This window comes from Gopherus evgoodei, chromosome 20 (genome assembly GCF_007399415.2).
Source record: "Gopherus evgoodei ecotype Sinaloan lineage chromosome 20, rGopEvg1_v1.p, whole genome shotgun sequence".
In the NCBI taxonomy this organism is placed as follows: domain Eukaryota; kingdom Metazoa; phylum Chordata; order Testudines; family Testudinidae; genus Gopherus; species Gopherus evgoodei.
In genome coordinates this window covers 12,348,143-12,362,983 of record NC_044341.1, presented here as the reverse complement: position 1 = coordinate 12,362,983, position 14,841 = coordinate 12,348,143, and the positions used below count along the sequence as shown (strand labels likewise).

Here is a 14,841-nt window from a genome sequence, read left to right as displayed (position 1 = left end):
GACATTTCTGCCCTTAAAAATATCTACCAATGTTTTACATATAGTAGATTCCATTAAGTATGGAGTAAACAACCTCTTACTGCAAGAATGAAATCAAATTCTAAATATAAGATAATAAAAACGAAACTTCAGCTGACATGAAAGCCACCATTCTGTTAACTGTCCACAAGAATAAGCTTTCTTTGTATCTTTTAATGGTTTAATTTCTTCATCCCACCATAGTAAACCAGTTTATCATAAATGATTCCAATATGTGAAACAGGGAGGTAGCCAGAATACTGACCATAAGCTATGAAAAGTCTTTAAGTACATCTCAAGTCAGAGAATGATTTGAAATCAACCCCCAGGTAGGCTTAATTTTTACTAAACAAGGCTTTACTTAAATTTTATGTCAGGCAGTCTGATTTGTTAAAGAACACTCAAGTGGGTTAAAACAACAATGCATGACAATGACACTGCATAAATCTAAACAAAATCAAAGTAAAACTGACCAATTTGAGTTTCAGTATGAAGAATTTAACTTATTTTCAGCAAACACATTAAAAATTGCATTGCTTCACTAAATATTTGCACTTTTAGTATTTTCCTTCCCTTCTGTCAGTGACAAGCCTCAGCTTGAAACATTAATCCAGAATGGCCTCCCACCAAAACTGGTAAATGCTGACAAGAGCTCCAAGGACATTTTCCAATGATGGTCATGCCAGCTGGAGCCATTCTCCTGTGATATTTTTTCACTCTAAAAGGGAAAAGTGCTCCAAAAAGGCTACACACTTCTTTGGCTAGTTCAAATAATCACAAGTAAGTGTGGATGAAAACAGTTTCCATTCAGCGTTTTCCTGACGTAACTCAAAATTTTCTAACTCTATTTCCTTGGTTACACACATGATAGGAGTGGAATTTACATATGCAACTCCATGGGAATTATCCAAATAATTCCCTTGTGTGTGCACAGAAAATAGTGTTAAATCAATGTTTAATAACATTGAACCAATAACATTTCTTTCCATTTTTTACAAAGTTGGAACAGCCAGTATTGTACCGCAGAATACTAGTGTGCGGGGAGTAAGTGGTTTCCAGTCATAATAATGATTGACTGGTTCATTCAGATACATATTAGCAGTATACTCATGGCAATGAAGAAGGAAGCACTTGCCTGATCAATAAAACAAAACAAATCTAAGGTTAAATCAATAAGAGTCAGCCATAACAGTCACAGACAAGTCAGGAAGAGGAAGAAAATGAACACAGGACCCTTCAGAAATTGAGATGAGAGATACCAATCTACATACACTTGACTCAAATTAACAGCTAAATCTAATATGCTTATTTACCCCCAAAATACAAGATGTCAATTGCTTATCTTATTGCCTTTAGTACATGCATGGAATAATTTATGGCTATGAAGAAATTCTCTCTGATTTCCTTTTGTGCTCAGGTTCTTCCACATCTTAAGTATCTACTCCTCTATCCTATCCACTCTATTTTGTAAACCACAATTATTTTTTAATTAAAAAGGAAAAACCCTAATATCTCCAACACTTCTGAATTACTTAAATCCTTGAGTTCTTCTGTTGTATCTTTATAACGCAGTAATAAGAAAGACAGACAGACAGACAGAAAGACTAATATAATCTATTTTGCATGCGGCTTCAGTTCCTCTAGAATAGATTTTTTCCAAGTTCGTTTTGCTCCCCTCCATTAGCAAGGTCCACGCTACCCTATTTTATAGTAGTTTCTATTTTATTCATAGTATCGTTACTCTTACAATTCACACACTTTGCCAATTCTTAGAAAAGGTCTATCACACATGGGGGAAAAATAAAAATATAGCTAGATTAAGCATAATTTTTTTTTTATCAGAAGGGTAGCCGTGTTAGCATGGATCTGTAAAAAGCAACAGAGTCCTGTGGCACCTTATAGACTAACCAACATATCGGAGCGTAAGCTTTCGTGGGATGAAATCAAGTGACCCTCAATACTTACCCTAGCACCTGGGATGTATCTGCTACATTAAGTGGGACAAGCCCACTGCACTTTTCTCTTGCTACCCACAAAGCCATCTGCTGGAGAGGTGTTGGCAGGCATCCCCAGTGTAGTGGGCTGTAGAATTAACACCCCATTGAGAGATGGTATAGTTCCCCCTCATAGCAATTGTATTGCATATTATTCATCCATGAAAGCTTGTGCTCCAATACATCTGTTAGTCTATAAGGTGCCACAGGACTCTTTGCTGCTTTTTACATAATTTTTTGGGACACTACACACTTCTTCTCATTTTGGAGACAATAACCTATCAGGAAGAGTTTTGGGTTTTTTTGATTGCTGACTGTAGTTCCACAAGCACCTTCTTACCTTGGAAGTTGGAGTGTCCCATACGGCCAGTCCAAAGTAGTCTTCTTCCAGAAGATTGAGGTGCTCGCATACTTTTCTAAGCAGATCCTGACCCCTGGCATGTTTCTGCAAATAAGTAACAGAGATTCAATATTATACATTGTTTTTTTGCCTCTCCTCTCCCTCTCCTCCCCAAAACTCTCCCACTCTACATAACCACTGAAGAGGGCTGGATTCTTGAGCAAAAGAAAGGGTACTGACTGGCTCAGCAATTTATGGCCAAGTATTTCACTTTACAGGCAAGAGCATCAGATAGGAAATTCAAATACAACAAACCCGAATTATTGGGGAAGTGTTTAAAACTGATATAGACTCTGTTGCTGACCATCTTGACTAAGCATCCTGAAAGTCATTTTATCTGCATATCAGTTTATCCACCTCAAAAAATGGGTATATAATTATTCCCTACCCAAAAGAGGAATTGTATGGCTTAAGTGTTTATAATATGCTTTGAGATAGTACTTATGCTACAGTGATAGATGGCAGTACAAAATGCTACATTAGCTAGGTTTATCAAGTGGTGACCAGACTGAGACTTGTGACAGGAAATAGCACCTATTATTCTGACACTGTATTTTGGGACATAGCATGATCTAGTAGATTAAGCACAGAACTGGGAGCTAGGAATCTTGGGTTCCAATCCTAGTTGTGCCGCTGACTTCCAATCAAACTCCCCATCTCAGTATTCCCATTTAAAATTAGAATAATATTTTTCTGTCTTTATGATTAATTTAAGTTTTTTCTAAATGTTCTGAAGTGAAATGTTATTTAAATACTACACTTTGGGGAGGTTTGTTTGATTTTTATTTAGGCATCCATTACACCACCACTTTCAGAACAAGAATAAGCACAACACAGGAAGCTCCCCAGGAAATAAAAATGCTACAATAATGTTCATTTTAAATTAAAAAGATTAAAAATTAAATCTAAATATCTGCCATATAGCAGAGTTCAACAAAATTTCAGACTGGGTCTAATCCACGTACATCTGTCCTAACAACTAGATTTTATCAAACATTCTAGAGAAACAATGGACATTTTGATAATTTAAGCTTTAGATGTTTTAAGAGAATCAGACTGGCAGAGAAAGACAGAGAAGCTATAGCCTAAAGGGATTTACAGCTCCAGGGATACAACTCTAACTACAGCTAAGCAACTGCCAACTGCAGCAAACAATTTTTTAGGCTTCAACTACATAATTGTCCCAGGCCTTCCCTTAAAAGGTTAACTATTTCTTGTGATCGGATAAAGGTTTTGCCATAACCATGTTCCTCACCATCTCTAGGGCATAAAATTATGTTACCAGAAGCATCCCATGTGATAGCAATGGTAGAAACACTGTTACATGAACACTGATGCACTGACATAATTGTACAGGGTCATCTAAGGTAACTGCTTTGCACAAGAAGCCCTAGAAACCTAAACAGGTCACAAATGAGCAACTAAACTTAACCAGTGGGCTCAGGGCTTAATTAGCTCAAAGATTAAGTGCCAGATTGTTTACGTGTTGGGCTAGTACTCAGATGTTGAATTAGATTTCTGTTGACTTCTTACTGCTATGACACTGGGATCATCCTATGAGATATATATGAAAAACACGTACAGCCAAAAACCTTTCAACTATAGGGGACTGAGCAGAGCTTCTGAAATCCATTTAATGGGGATGCTAAAAACATTATTTGTTTACTGCTATTTCTATTCTGAACAATACTGCTAGACACTGTAGCTCTACTAGCAATTTTTACACACCCACATAAAAGGGCATGTTGACCCAGCTCATCAGTTTCGTTATTGTGTCATGAACATTTAAAGGACAGGCATTCTAGGACTTGTAGGCCTACCTGCGCCCATCAGGCATTGCAAGCCGAGAACAAGCCCTTTTAGGAAAGAAAGTGGAATAAAAGCCAAGCCACTTTCTCAGTGTAAGACAAGAGACAGATCTCCACTGGGAAACTGGAAGCAGAACACCAGCAGCTGCTAGGTCTCTCCAGGCAAGGGCAGGAGGAAGAGGAAAAGACTGTCTTGGATCCATGCACCAAGAGGTGAACCCCTTAACCTAAAGGGAGAACTTATGAACCTCTGATACGAGGACAGAAGGTAACCCAGACCATAGTGAGAGGGCTGTAAAGGCTGGAGAGACAGTTTACAGAATCTGAAACAGAAGGGTGAATAAGCCTGAGCAGATGGTGTAGAAAGGAGAGGCTTCTTGTGTTGGGATGCATGTGTGTCAAGACTTGTTAAACTACACCCAAAGGGAGACAGTTTCAGAATTTGTCATTTTGCACGCAGTTCCCCCTGATGGAAAACTAAGCCAACTGCAACACTCTGATGACAGGAATAGAAGCAACCCTTTCACAATCGCTAAAACCCTAAATCTGATAATTAAGAATGAGTGTTCAGAAACAGGGTGTGGCCTGGTGGTAGTGCTACCATCACCCTTTGTAAGAATTCCTGTAAATACTGATGTAAGGATTGTGTCTTAGATAAATGATTAAGACAGATTTGGATGAAATACATCTGATAGTTATGTGCCCACAAAGGACGACTGCTAACTCTTTCAAGCCATAGCTCATATGAGAAGGAAGAATTTGAAAGAATAAAGCAAAAATAAAGATTTTGACCAAATTTAAATGGTGATAACCTCATTTTTTCTGTGGTGATTTGCTTAAACTATTTTCCTGTTACTAGTCAGGAGCACGTGATCTTAGATTTCCAAGGTATTCTGGGTGAAAAGCCAGCAAAGCATACAAATCCAGCTGACAAGAAACATTTTATGGCTCTGATCTGAATATTATTTAGAGTTATAATCATATCTTATGAGGATGTAAAATTATCTCTCACGCTCAAGCCTGAAGTATCAGAAATAGGGGCAAATGAAGGAGAAAGCATCAGCAAGTGAGATGACGGCATTTTAAAAAAATCCCTCAAATAGAAATGTTGGATTTTTTTCCAATGTCCAAAGTGCCCCACATTCTTATCATATCTTAAATAAATTGTTATGGTTTATGGCAGAAGTCCTACTTCAATGGAGTTTAATCATTAACTTCACTGGCATCACCCAATTCCAAACCCTCCCCCCTGCCACCCATTTTAAGAGACTGAATGGCACTTACATCCAAAGCACACTCATAAACGGTGTCGTCTAGCAAGGAAACCTTGCAGTACATATTTCTGTGTCTTCTTACTGATTTCTGGGTGGCTTTTAATTCTTGGTCTGCCTTTGTCTCAGGGTTCTCTCTTTTCAACTCTGCCTTGGAACACTCTTCCTGCACTCCGTCTCCTTCCTTAATCTCAAGGTCTCTGCTCTCTGGATCTTGATCTTCTCTCCTGTCCTCCTGAGCAGGCTGAAATCCCACAACACCATATGTATTACTTACATGTTTCAAACAAGTAGTGTCAAACAGCATAAATGTACTGTAGGTGATTAAATTCCATTAGAGATCAAAGTGGGCCACCTCACAGTGGCTCAGCAACCTCGAGTTTTTCTCTGGTGTCGTATCTTGTGCGCGAAAATCTACAATTTCTTTTTCTAAACTACATTTCTAGCCCTTCTCATTGAAAATCATTTCAATGTAAACCAATTCAGTGATGTCTGCCCACGTCTGCAAAGAATCTGAAACAGTAAACAGCTCAAATGTCAACTGATAGTTATTCAGGTCAAGGGCATGTTAATTCTGAAGTCTAATAAAAATTTAAAGCAGTCTCATTAGCTATTAGTTTATCAAAGCATGTCAGAAGGGACAGGGTTGATTATATTATGAAGACATGTTCAGTCTACTGTTAGTGGCATCTCATTTTTGATTGGAGACTCATTTTTCCAATCTGACCCCTCAATCTTCAGGCAAAATGTTCAGCTAATCCATAAAAACAAGCAATATCCTAGAATTGTTTCATTGTAAAACAGTCCTTTCTACATTTCCATTGGAGCCCTGAGAATGTGTCAGTTTTCATCACAATAAACCTACCCACATAATACAGAATTTAATTTTGGGATCCAATATTCTAATCAGCCTTCCTGTGTTATAAGTGATAGTTAAAACGGAAGACTGCCTTCATGCCATTGTGCAAACACATGCTTTAGTATCTGCAATTATTTATATTTGATCAATGTTCACAGATTGCTGCTTTCTGCTATGACAGAGATAGGATAATCAGGTAGCAGAGAATCAGATAGATTTGGACACAAATGCTGGCTCAGAAGCTTTACAATAGGACACTGCACATAAATGGTTTCACAGTAGAAATATCTGTTAAAAGTCAGGATTTAAAAGGACATTAATACTAATTTTAAACAATATAGTCAAAATTAGCTTGTACGCACTGACTGTGGGACTTGTTTTTGCACAAGTTCACATACACTCAGTGTACCAAATGCCTACAATTTTATTGCAATCCTCACTCATAGTATTTGTTTTGCTTAAAGGCCCAGCTCCTGAGACAAGTGATTACATAAAAATCTCAGTTCATATTTTCAAGCTTCTCTCTGCAAACATGAGGGATAGAAACTTTTTTAAAAAACTAAAGTAGCATGTATTGTAAAGGCTCAAACCAAAAGGCAAATAAGAATCTCCACAATTATTATTTTTTAATCTCATGATTTTTGGGAGCCCAACTCATGATTTCTGAATGTTTGGTTTGGCAATGCTATATAATTTAAAGTGGAAATTTCTCAAACTCCGCAAGTCAAAAGAAATGACAATAACTCCTCATTTAATGTTGTAGTTGTGTTCCTAAAAAATGCTACTTTGCCCCCCCCCCATACACACACGCTCACTCTGTGGAGGTGAGGTACAGGAGCGGGGGACAGGAGCAGGAGAAGGGGGACACCCTGACATTAGCACCCCTCTCCCATCCCCTTCTGCACAGCAAGCAGGAGGCTTCCAGGAGCAGCTCCAAGGCAGAGGGTAGGAGCAGAACATGGCAGTGCGGGGAGGGACAGCTGAACTGCCCAGCAATTGATAGCCTGTTGGGCGGCTGCTGCACAGGGAAGTTCAGGGAGCTGATGGGGGGCTGCCGGTCCACCCTGGTTCCAAGCCCCTACGAGCTAGCTCCAACAGGCTGCTCTTCCTGCAAGCAGTGGACAAAGAAGGCAGCTGCCAAACAACGTTTAAAGGGAACATTGCGGAGCTTTAAACGAGCATGTTCTCTAATTCATCCGCAACATAATGAAACAATGTTAACTGGGACGACATTAAGTGAGGAGTTACTGTAGCTATAAGCTTCCTATTTATACCACTGACAAGCAGCACTAGTCTATCCACTAGATCACACTGCCTCCAGCACACGGAGCTGGGAACTAAGGGACCTGGATTCTATTCCCAGCTCTATACACACTTGCTTGGGCGAGATACCCAGGCTAAATTATTCACAAACAGCCATCAACTTTAGGTGTCCAACTCAAAACAACCTGGACCTGACTCTTTCAAATGCTGAACAGCCACCATGCCAGCTGAACTCGAGTTGCAGATACTTAGCACTTCTGGTAGGGAAGAAAAAGAAAGAAGCCCATTGTATTTCAAGTTCAGTAGCCAAGAGGCGATGTACCTAAAACCACAGGCCACGTTTGAACATCTGGCTATTAACATTTGGTGCCTCAGTTTCCCCATCAGTAAAACCATGATAATACCTATCTTTTAAAGCTCCGAGGTCTCTGCATTTAAGGGTAGGATTTTTAAGGTGCCTAAGGGAACCACAAAATGACTAGTAATTAGTTGGACATAAAGTCCATAGGCTCTCTTTAAATCTCCAGTATATATACTCTAAGTAATTAATATAAGTATGTGTGAGGCCACAGAAAAAACAGGACCTAACACACTGGTGGGAGAAGGTTGTAAGCTGACCTGAGGTCCATGAGGTTCTGAACTGTCACTTGTGTTGCTTGGACTTGCCTGTTTGCTGTTTGTTTTCTGCTGAACACAGCTGTAAATTCCATGATGTGTTTTCTACTGACTTTTCTTCTACCCATAGTGTACATATGAGAATATTTAAAAATGAGTATTAAAAGTAACTTTCATAGGATGTAATCTGAGTTCTCATCCCGACTGACAAACTTCCTTTCCTCAGAGCAATATTTTCTGGAAGTGTTTTAGGAGCTTTTCTTAGTGTTTATATAATGCTTTGAAGATTAAACATATTATGATTACAACAGTAAGAATAAGTATTAGACAGCAGATCACACTGCAGAATAAAAAACCTATGAGCAGGAAGTGTCAGATGTAGCATAATGTCTGTCAAATACTAGAAGTTCCAAAAGGTTTTTTTTTCAGAATTTTGTGGGTTCATTTGATCAAATCTAACATAGGAGGATTACAAACCTCTACTACTTACTTAACCTGACAAATAATCCTGACTACATGAGCTAGTTGATTAGGAAGCCAAAGAGAATCCAAATCCACTTTATTTGTATACCTGTGTTTCTGCGCTGCTTAGTGAATGAAGATCTAAAGATGGATCAGTCTTGAGTTCAGGTTCAGGAGCTGCTATTGGGGCCTTCAGTAGGATTTCTTCATCGGGACTGGATCCTAGATCTGTTTCTTTCTGACCTCCTTCACCTTTCTCTTGTGGAGTCTCCACTTCTTTTCCCTCTTCAGAAACTTGAGACTTGGGCCTTTTGAGAAATGATGAAAAAAGGCGTGACAGTCCCCGACTCTCAGAAGTGCAGCGCTCTTTGTTCTTGCTCTGGTCTTCGTGTGTGGGGGTATCACCATTGGATGCCTTCTGTTTCTGTCTTGTTTGATTATGCCCCTCAGATGCCTGTTGGGAAGCCTCGCCCAAAGAAGCCTCTTGCTTCTGTGTTTCAGCAACTACCTCCTCCTCTTTTTGCTGCTGCTTAGGATTCTCGGCCTCAGCCACTAGACTCTTCTCTGTTGTCATGATGAAACTGTAACAGATTTTTTAAAAAGTCAACAATAATATTTCTTCAGTGTTTACACATGCATTTAGCCATTGTAAATCAAACAGCAAGCACTCCAAGCACCACTTCCTGAGAGCTGCTCTCTCTGGTCTGTGGCCTACTGAGCTTTATATACAAGGCAATCTTATCACTGACAAATTACACTCGTATGTACAACCAGACTTGACTTAGTGTAGTTTTTTCAAAAAATAGAGACCTTTTCATCCATGTCTGCTCACACACCTTTTATAGTGAGGATTACACTAACAAATGTGTTTCAGATACATGAACGATTCTGCTTAACTCTGGTACTGCAAGAGTCATTTCCTTAGTACTTCCTTTCCTCAGCTCTTAGAATGCATCACCGTTAAAATTGCAGCCGTCTTGCCTAATCAAAATAGTCAATGAGATACTTCCAGTGTGACCAATGCAGAAGACAAACAAAAGCAAATAATGAGGTTTGTAGAAATAAAAGTGCACTTCTCTTAGCATTTCTAGCTTTACACTTCTTTCGAGTCTTCTTTTTCACCCTACAGTAAAACTTTGTCCCTGTGCTGTTTTGTGGGAAGGGAGTAGGGGCAAACAGACATGTAACTAAACAAGCCTCTTAGTAACATCCTATACAAAAATACTGTGGCAGTCGTATTTCGCTTCCTGAGATACACAACTGAAAAAAATGGTGTAAACATGAAGTTTCAGAAGAAAACCTTCCAAAGATACACCACCTACAGGCAACAACACTCTTCAAAAGATCAAAAGTTTTACAACAAAAAAAAATTTCAGGTCCTACCAAAAATAAGCATCCCTGTAACTAAAGAATCTAAATATTAAATTTAAAACACAAGAAAATAATCCCCTTCATTTCCTCTACCAGCCTAGATTGATTACTGCATTACTATATAGAAGTACTCAGAATGGTGCTTATGGAGGCCAAGTTTAAAATGTACCTATTTCAACTAAACAACTTTGCCTTTAAGCAATCTGGTTTTAGTAAAGTAAGCTGCTGAAACCTAAGGAATTTGGCATTTAGAAACTGATACTTGCACTGCATGGGCCAAAAAAAAGTCAAATTTGAACTGCGAAGGTTTTCTCAAATGCATTTATCCTGCTAATGGACAGCAGGTTTTTTTGAAGTCCATTTTACTAATCGGACGCCATGTTTACTTCAACTTCAGCCTGGCTGTTGACACAAAGAGACGGAAATCACATGAAGAGCGTATCTATTTAAAGTATAAAGAGGACCTGAAATAATCATGCTTTGGAGAGGATAGAAATAATCTTTGAGAGTTACATCACATGCATCTGTGGTAACAAATTACCATTGCTTACATGGGGCAAACATGTCTATTTCAATCCCTTCTAGCCCAAAACTTAAGTAGAAAGATTTATTTAAAGTTCTCATTTAGAATTAAGAAACATTCAAGACACCACCCATTTAGGCATTACCACATTTAACATTCAAAACTTTACCCAAATTAAAAAAAAAATGTAAATGTTCATTTTCCCACAGTAACCGAAATGCTTCAGATTAAAAAAAATAAATAAAAATTTTCTGAAGTTTTCAACCAGACACACCACCACCACTGATACTGATTGTCCTAAAAATATTGCAACTCTGTACGTCTACTGTTCCAAACAGCTGAGATGGCATAGTGCCCATTTTAAAATTTCTTTCAAATAGGTCACCATTATTTAATGTATGTTGTGGGTTCTTTTTCTCTGAGAACATATTGCTCATGAAAGGTGCCCTGGATGGAAAAGTCCTCTATTACAAGCAAACAGGTACAAGCAGCACTTAGAGTTTTCTCTCATCATCCCTCCAATACAAGATATTTCACCCCTGACCTGAAGGGACGATCTCTGAGGAACTGGATGAAGGAGTGAAGTTCCATAGTCCTTGTCCTTTTAGCTGAGGCTGCAAATCAAGTGGTCACTGATACTGGAGGATTCTGCTATGTCAATACCTGTGTAGTAACAGCTGGACTGAGACTCTCCAAAATCCCCACTGAACTTATTTTACATTGAACAGTGAGCTACCTCCCATGAAAAAAAAAACTATTGCTGTTCACATGAGATGAATTTGAACCAACAATCCATAATAAGTGACAGGCTCCATATCCTATTGCAATCCCCTGAGTCAGGTGTTCTTAAACATTTTCATGAAGTGGATCATAGTCTAATAGTGTCTTGTGGATACCTATCCTTGCCACGGATGGACCATCTCCTACTCCACCAGTGATCTAATACCACCACCACAGATTACAGCAATCTCTCATGTGGGACAATGAAGTATTTAATGTATTTCAGCTTCCTTTAATGTGATTCAGTAGCTGGAAACAAGGAGAGCCAGCAACACAGGAGCAGCCACGGGCCACCAGAAAGTGCTTGCTTGGGGGAAAAACACAGTTTGGGAATGGCTGCCCTGAGCCATCTAGTCCATTCAATGGAGGTTTGCTTTGCTTTGCAGAAGGCTCCAGAAATTAAAACAGTTTTCCCCACTCACCCATAAGTCTACATCAAGGGAGTGCCCGCAACAAACAGCAGACTAGACCAAATTTAACCTTTCACCATCATTTCAGGCTGGTTTTAAAAATCTTCACAAGATTACATTTCAAGAAGTCTGAATCTTTGAATAGTTGCCTCTCTCCCCTTTCCACCCTACTCTCTTAAAATCTCCCACCACTCAGTACCTACATTGAAGCTTAATGCTGTATTTAAATTTTCCCTATTCCATAATTTAGTCTTCTTAACTAGGCAATTAAAATATAAAATCAATGCTAAGCACAGCCAGAGAGAAAACCTCATGTGTGCACAATACCTTCTGCTGTGAGAGTTTTGAAAAGTCCCCTTAAATATGTTCAAAAGAAGAAATGTTAAAACAGAAGAATGAGGTAAGGACAGCAGAACTAGAGATTTGTGATGACCTGGATGGTACCCCGTGCCACCCTGGAACAGCATGATAAGCATGTCCTTTCATATTTTCATATCTAATGTTTGTTTCAAATAACTTAGTAATTCCCATCTGCACTGTTCTCCTTGTTCTCTCAAGCCAGGAGGGTAAATACAGCATAAGACTGTTTCTTAAAAAAGAAAAAAAAGTGTGGTTAAACTATGGAAAGTGAAAATGACATTGGAGTACCAATTTATTGACTCAAATGTCTTCGAGCACAGGTCAGATTTCTTCAGTTTACAAAGAGGAGGATAATGTTTAACTTTTCAATAATCAGCCCTGCAAAAAGCCTGGAATCTGACAGTCAACTGAGGGTTATTTCAACACCAGCAATACATATTTTGCAGCTATAACCTACTGTTATTTCCTTTCAGAGGTTAAGTGTGTGCTAGTGGGACCTAACTGTGTCCCTGTGAAATGCTACCACATTTGCTGTCAGTGGAGGCACAGTGGTATGAGAGACAGGACATGGTCTGTTAGCTAGCTCCCCCCGCCCTAGTGTTTGGAACTCATTTGCTCACCTTATCCTATGAAACACTTCTCTTAGCTTCCAGGGTGCACCGCAAAGCCCATTTTCTCTTCTCTCACCTGTAAGGTGATTTGGTATGGCTAGCCAGAGACACTCGAGTGGGAATTCCAGGATGAGGTTCATTTGTAATTTTTATGTTGTTGCTAAGTTATCTGATCTTAGGGTAATTTACAGGTCTGTTGAATTAATGTGTTTTTAAAAGATTGTTACAGGTCCAGACAGAACACAAATGGACCCTCTTCAAGAAGTAAAAATCCAAGAAAGTTAGAGCCAGATGGCACAACCTACTTGCATGAGAGTATGTGAAGTGTGGTATTGAATAATGTAGATCAGAGGACAAATTTTAATGTAATTCATATACATGCTTAGTAGGATCTTTTTTTAAATAGGTCTAGTATTCTGTAGCTTGATAGAGGATTTGGTAGGGAAGAACGGACAATGAAATCTCACCAGCAGCAACATAAAACTGGCAATACTTGTCTTCATCAGATACTCCTACTCTCTTGCTGGGGGAAGCTGCAAAAACTACACATCAATGTGTTTCAATTTGCAGGCCCTATGTGCAGCAAAATAAGCAAGACATGATGTATGGGAGAGGGGAAAATGCAAACACACATGGGGCCTAAGATACCCACACTGTACTCTTGGACCCCAACAGAGTCACATCTCTATTCCTCTACAATTTTTGGAATGATACTGACTAGAACAACAGTTGTCTTCCAAATTTTTCAAGTTTTGTCATGTCAAAGTAATACAAAATTCCACCCACAAATGCACACTTTAAGCAACACTAACAGAGGTGGAGAAAAATCAAAGTTAATGTTGTTAGTCCAACTTTAACAGCTACAAAACTAGATATGACAGGAGTTGCCAGGCAAGAACTAGTGTTGAACCAATTCAGCATTGCCCAAAACCCTAGACAAAAAACACACACTTCCACCAATGGCCAACTCACTGGGTACTTCCCCATAGAGTTGGTGTTTAATTGCACTGCTGACACTCCTATATAATACAGAATGAGTATACGGCACAGAAGAATCCATATTCAGTAGAGAAGGGGTTAATTATGAGTCATGTTTTGGTCTGGTTGCCAAAACAATATGCTTTGTAGCTACTTCCTATTGAGTTCATTTAGAAAAAATAAATGGGCAAGAATCACTATCAAAACAAGATCTATTCAAAATTCCCTCCTATTTAAAAGGTAAATGCAAGGCTCTGGAAGTGAAGAATAGGGATGGTAGGCCTGTAAGAGAAACTTTTGTTATTAAGTGAAGTAAACAGGATAACTCCCCAATAATAGACACTTCCTCTCTGAGAAAACTAATATTAAAGTCTCTGGACTCAGAACAACAAAGTCTGTTTACTTGGGCGATTTCAGCAATTGTGTAGTTGCAGACTAATGTTTTTTTCCCAACACTGAAAGGTGGGTCTTGCTTTAGATGAGTAAACGTCTCCAAGTCTTTCCTTTGTCCCCCCAGGAATTACATCATACCTCTTCTTTTCTCAGGGACAGCCCAGTGATTTGATCCAAATGTACTTCACAAACCTAGGTATGTGGAGATAGGCACATACATGCACTGCCTCTTCCTGTCCTTCCCGATAAAGATTTGAGAGAGAGAGTTGGCCACCACCACCAATTCACTAAGTGCAGTCATATACAATATTTTGTTACAAGGTCCCTGATGCACTCACTGTCTGTCGCTCTGCTTGGACTCACTGACTATATGCTCTCTCTGAAGTTTTACATTCAGAATTCATTTTTATGGTTTTAACTGAAAGCAGAAGAACACAAGGCCCTGTACTGTAAGATGGAACAAAATTAAGACTGAACATATATTATTTAAAATACACACCTTAAACTTTCATTATAAAGGAGGCATTTCTAAGTAGTATTTTGTTTTCCAGTGGAACCTTCATAGCACAGCTCACAGAAAGAGCAACAGTTTTGTTTTTTATACACAGCTATTTTGTTAAACCCTTAGGGAAGACACTATTAGTAAGATACTCCCATACTTCCTCGATTTGGAAATTTATATATATAAAAAAAAAAAGACATTTTGAAATGCAGACAAAGCTTTC

The 14,841-nt window shown here is 38.8% G+C and overlaps 1 protein-coding gene across 32 annotated transcripts in view; it reads right to left on the bottom strand.

Annotated features, from left to right (window-relative positions):
- EPB41 (erythrocyte membrane protein band 4.1) overlaps positions 1-14,841 on the bottom strand; it is a 160,593-nt gene that overhangs the window by 75,727 nt on the left and 70,025 nt on the right. For 30 of the 32 annotated variants that reach the window (XM_030538994.1, XM_030538984.1, XM_030538997.1 and 27 more), the window contains 3 exons: positions 8,800-9,271; positions 5,505-5,735; positions 2,353-2,457 (listed from right to left, as the gene is read on the bottom strand). In XM_030538994.1, the coding sequence (XP_030394854.1) occupies positions 2,353-2,457; positions 5,505-5,735; positions 8,800-9,264 (801 nt within the window). In that variant the 5' untranslated portion in view covers positions 9,265-9,271. Of the gene's footprint in view, positions 1-2,352; positions 2,458-5,504; positions 5,736-8,799; positions 9,272-14,841 lie in introns of those variants that run through there. The other 2 variants (XM_030539004.1, XM_030539014.1) reach the window with 2 other exon arrangements.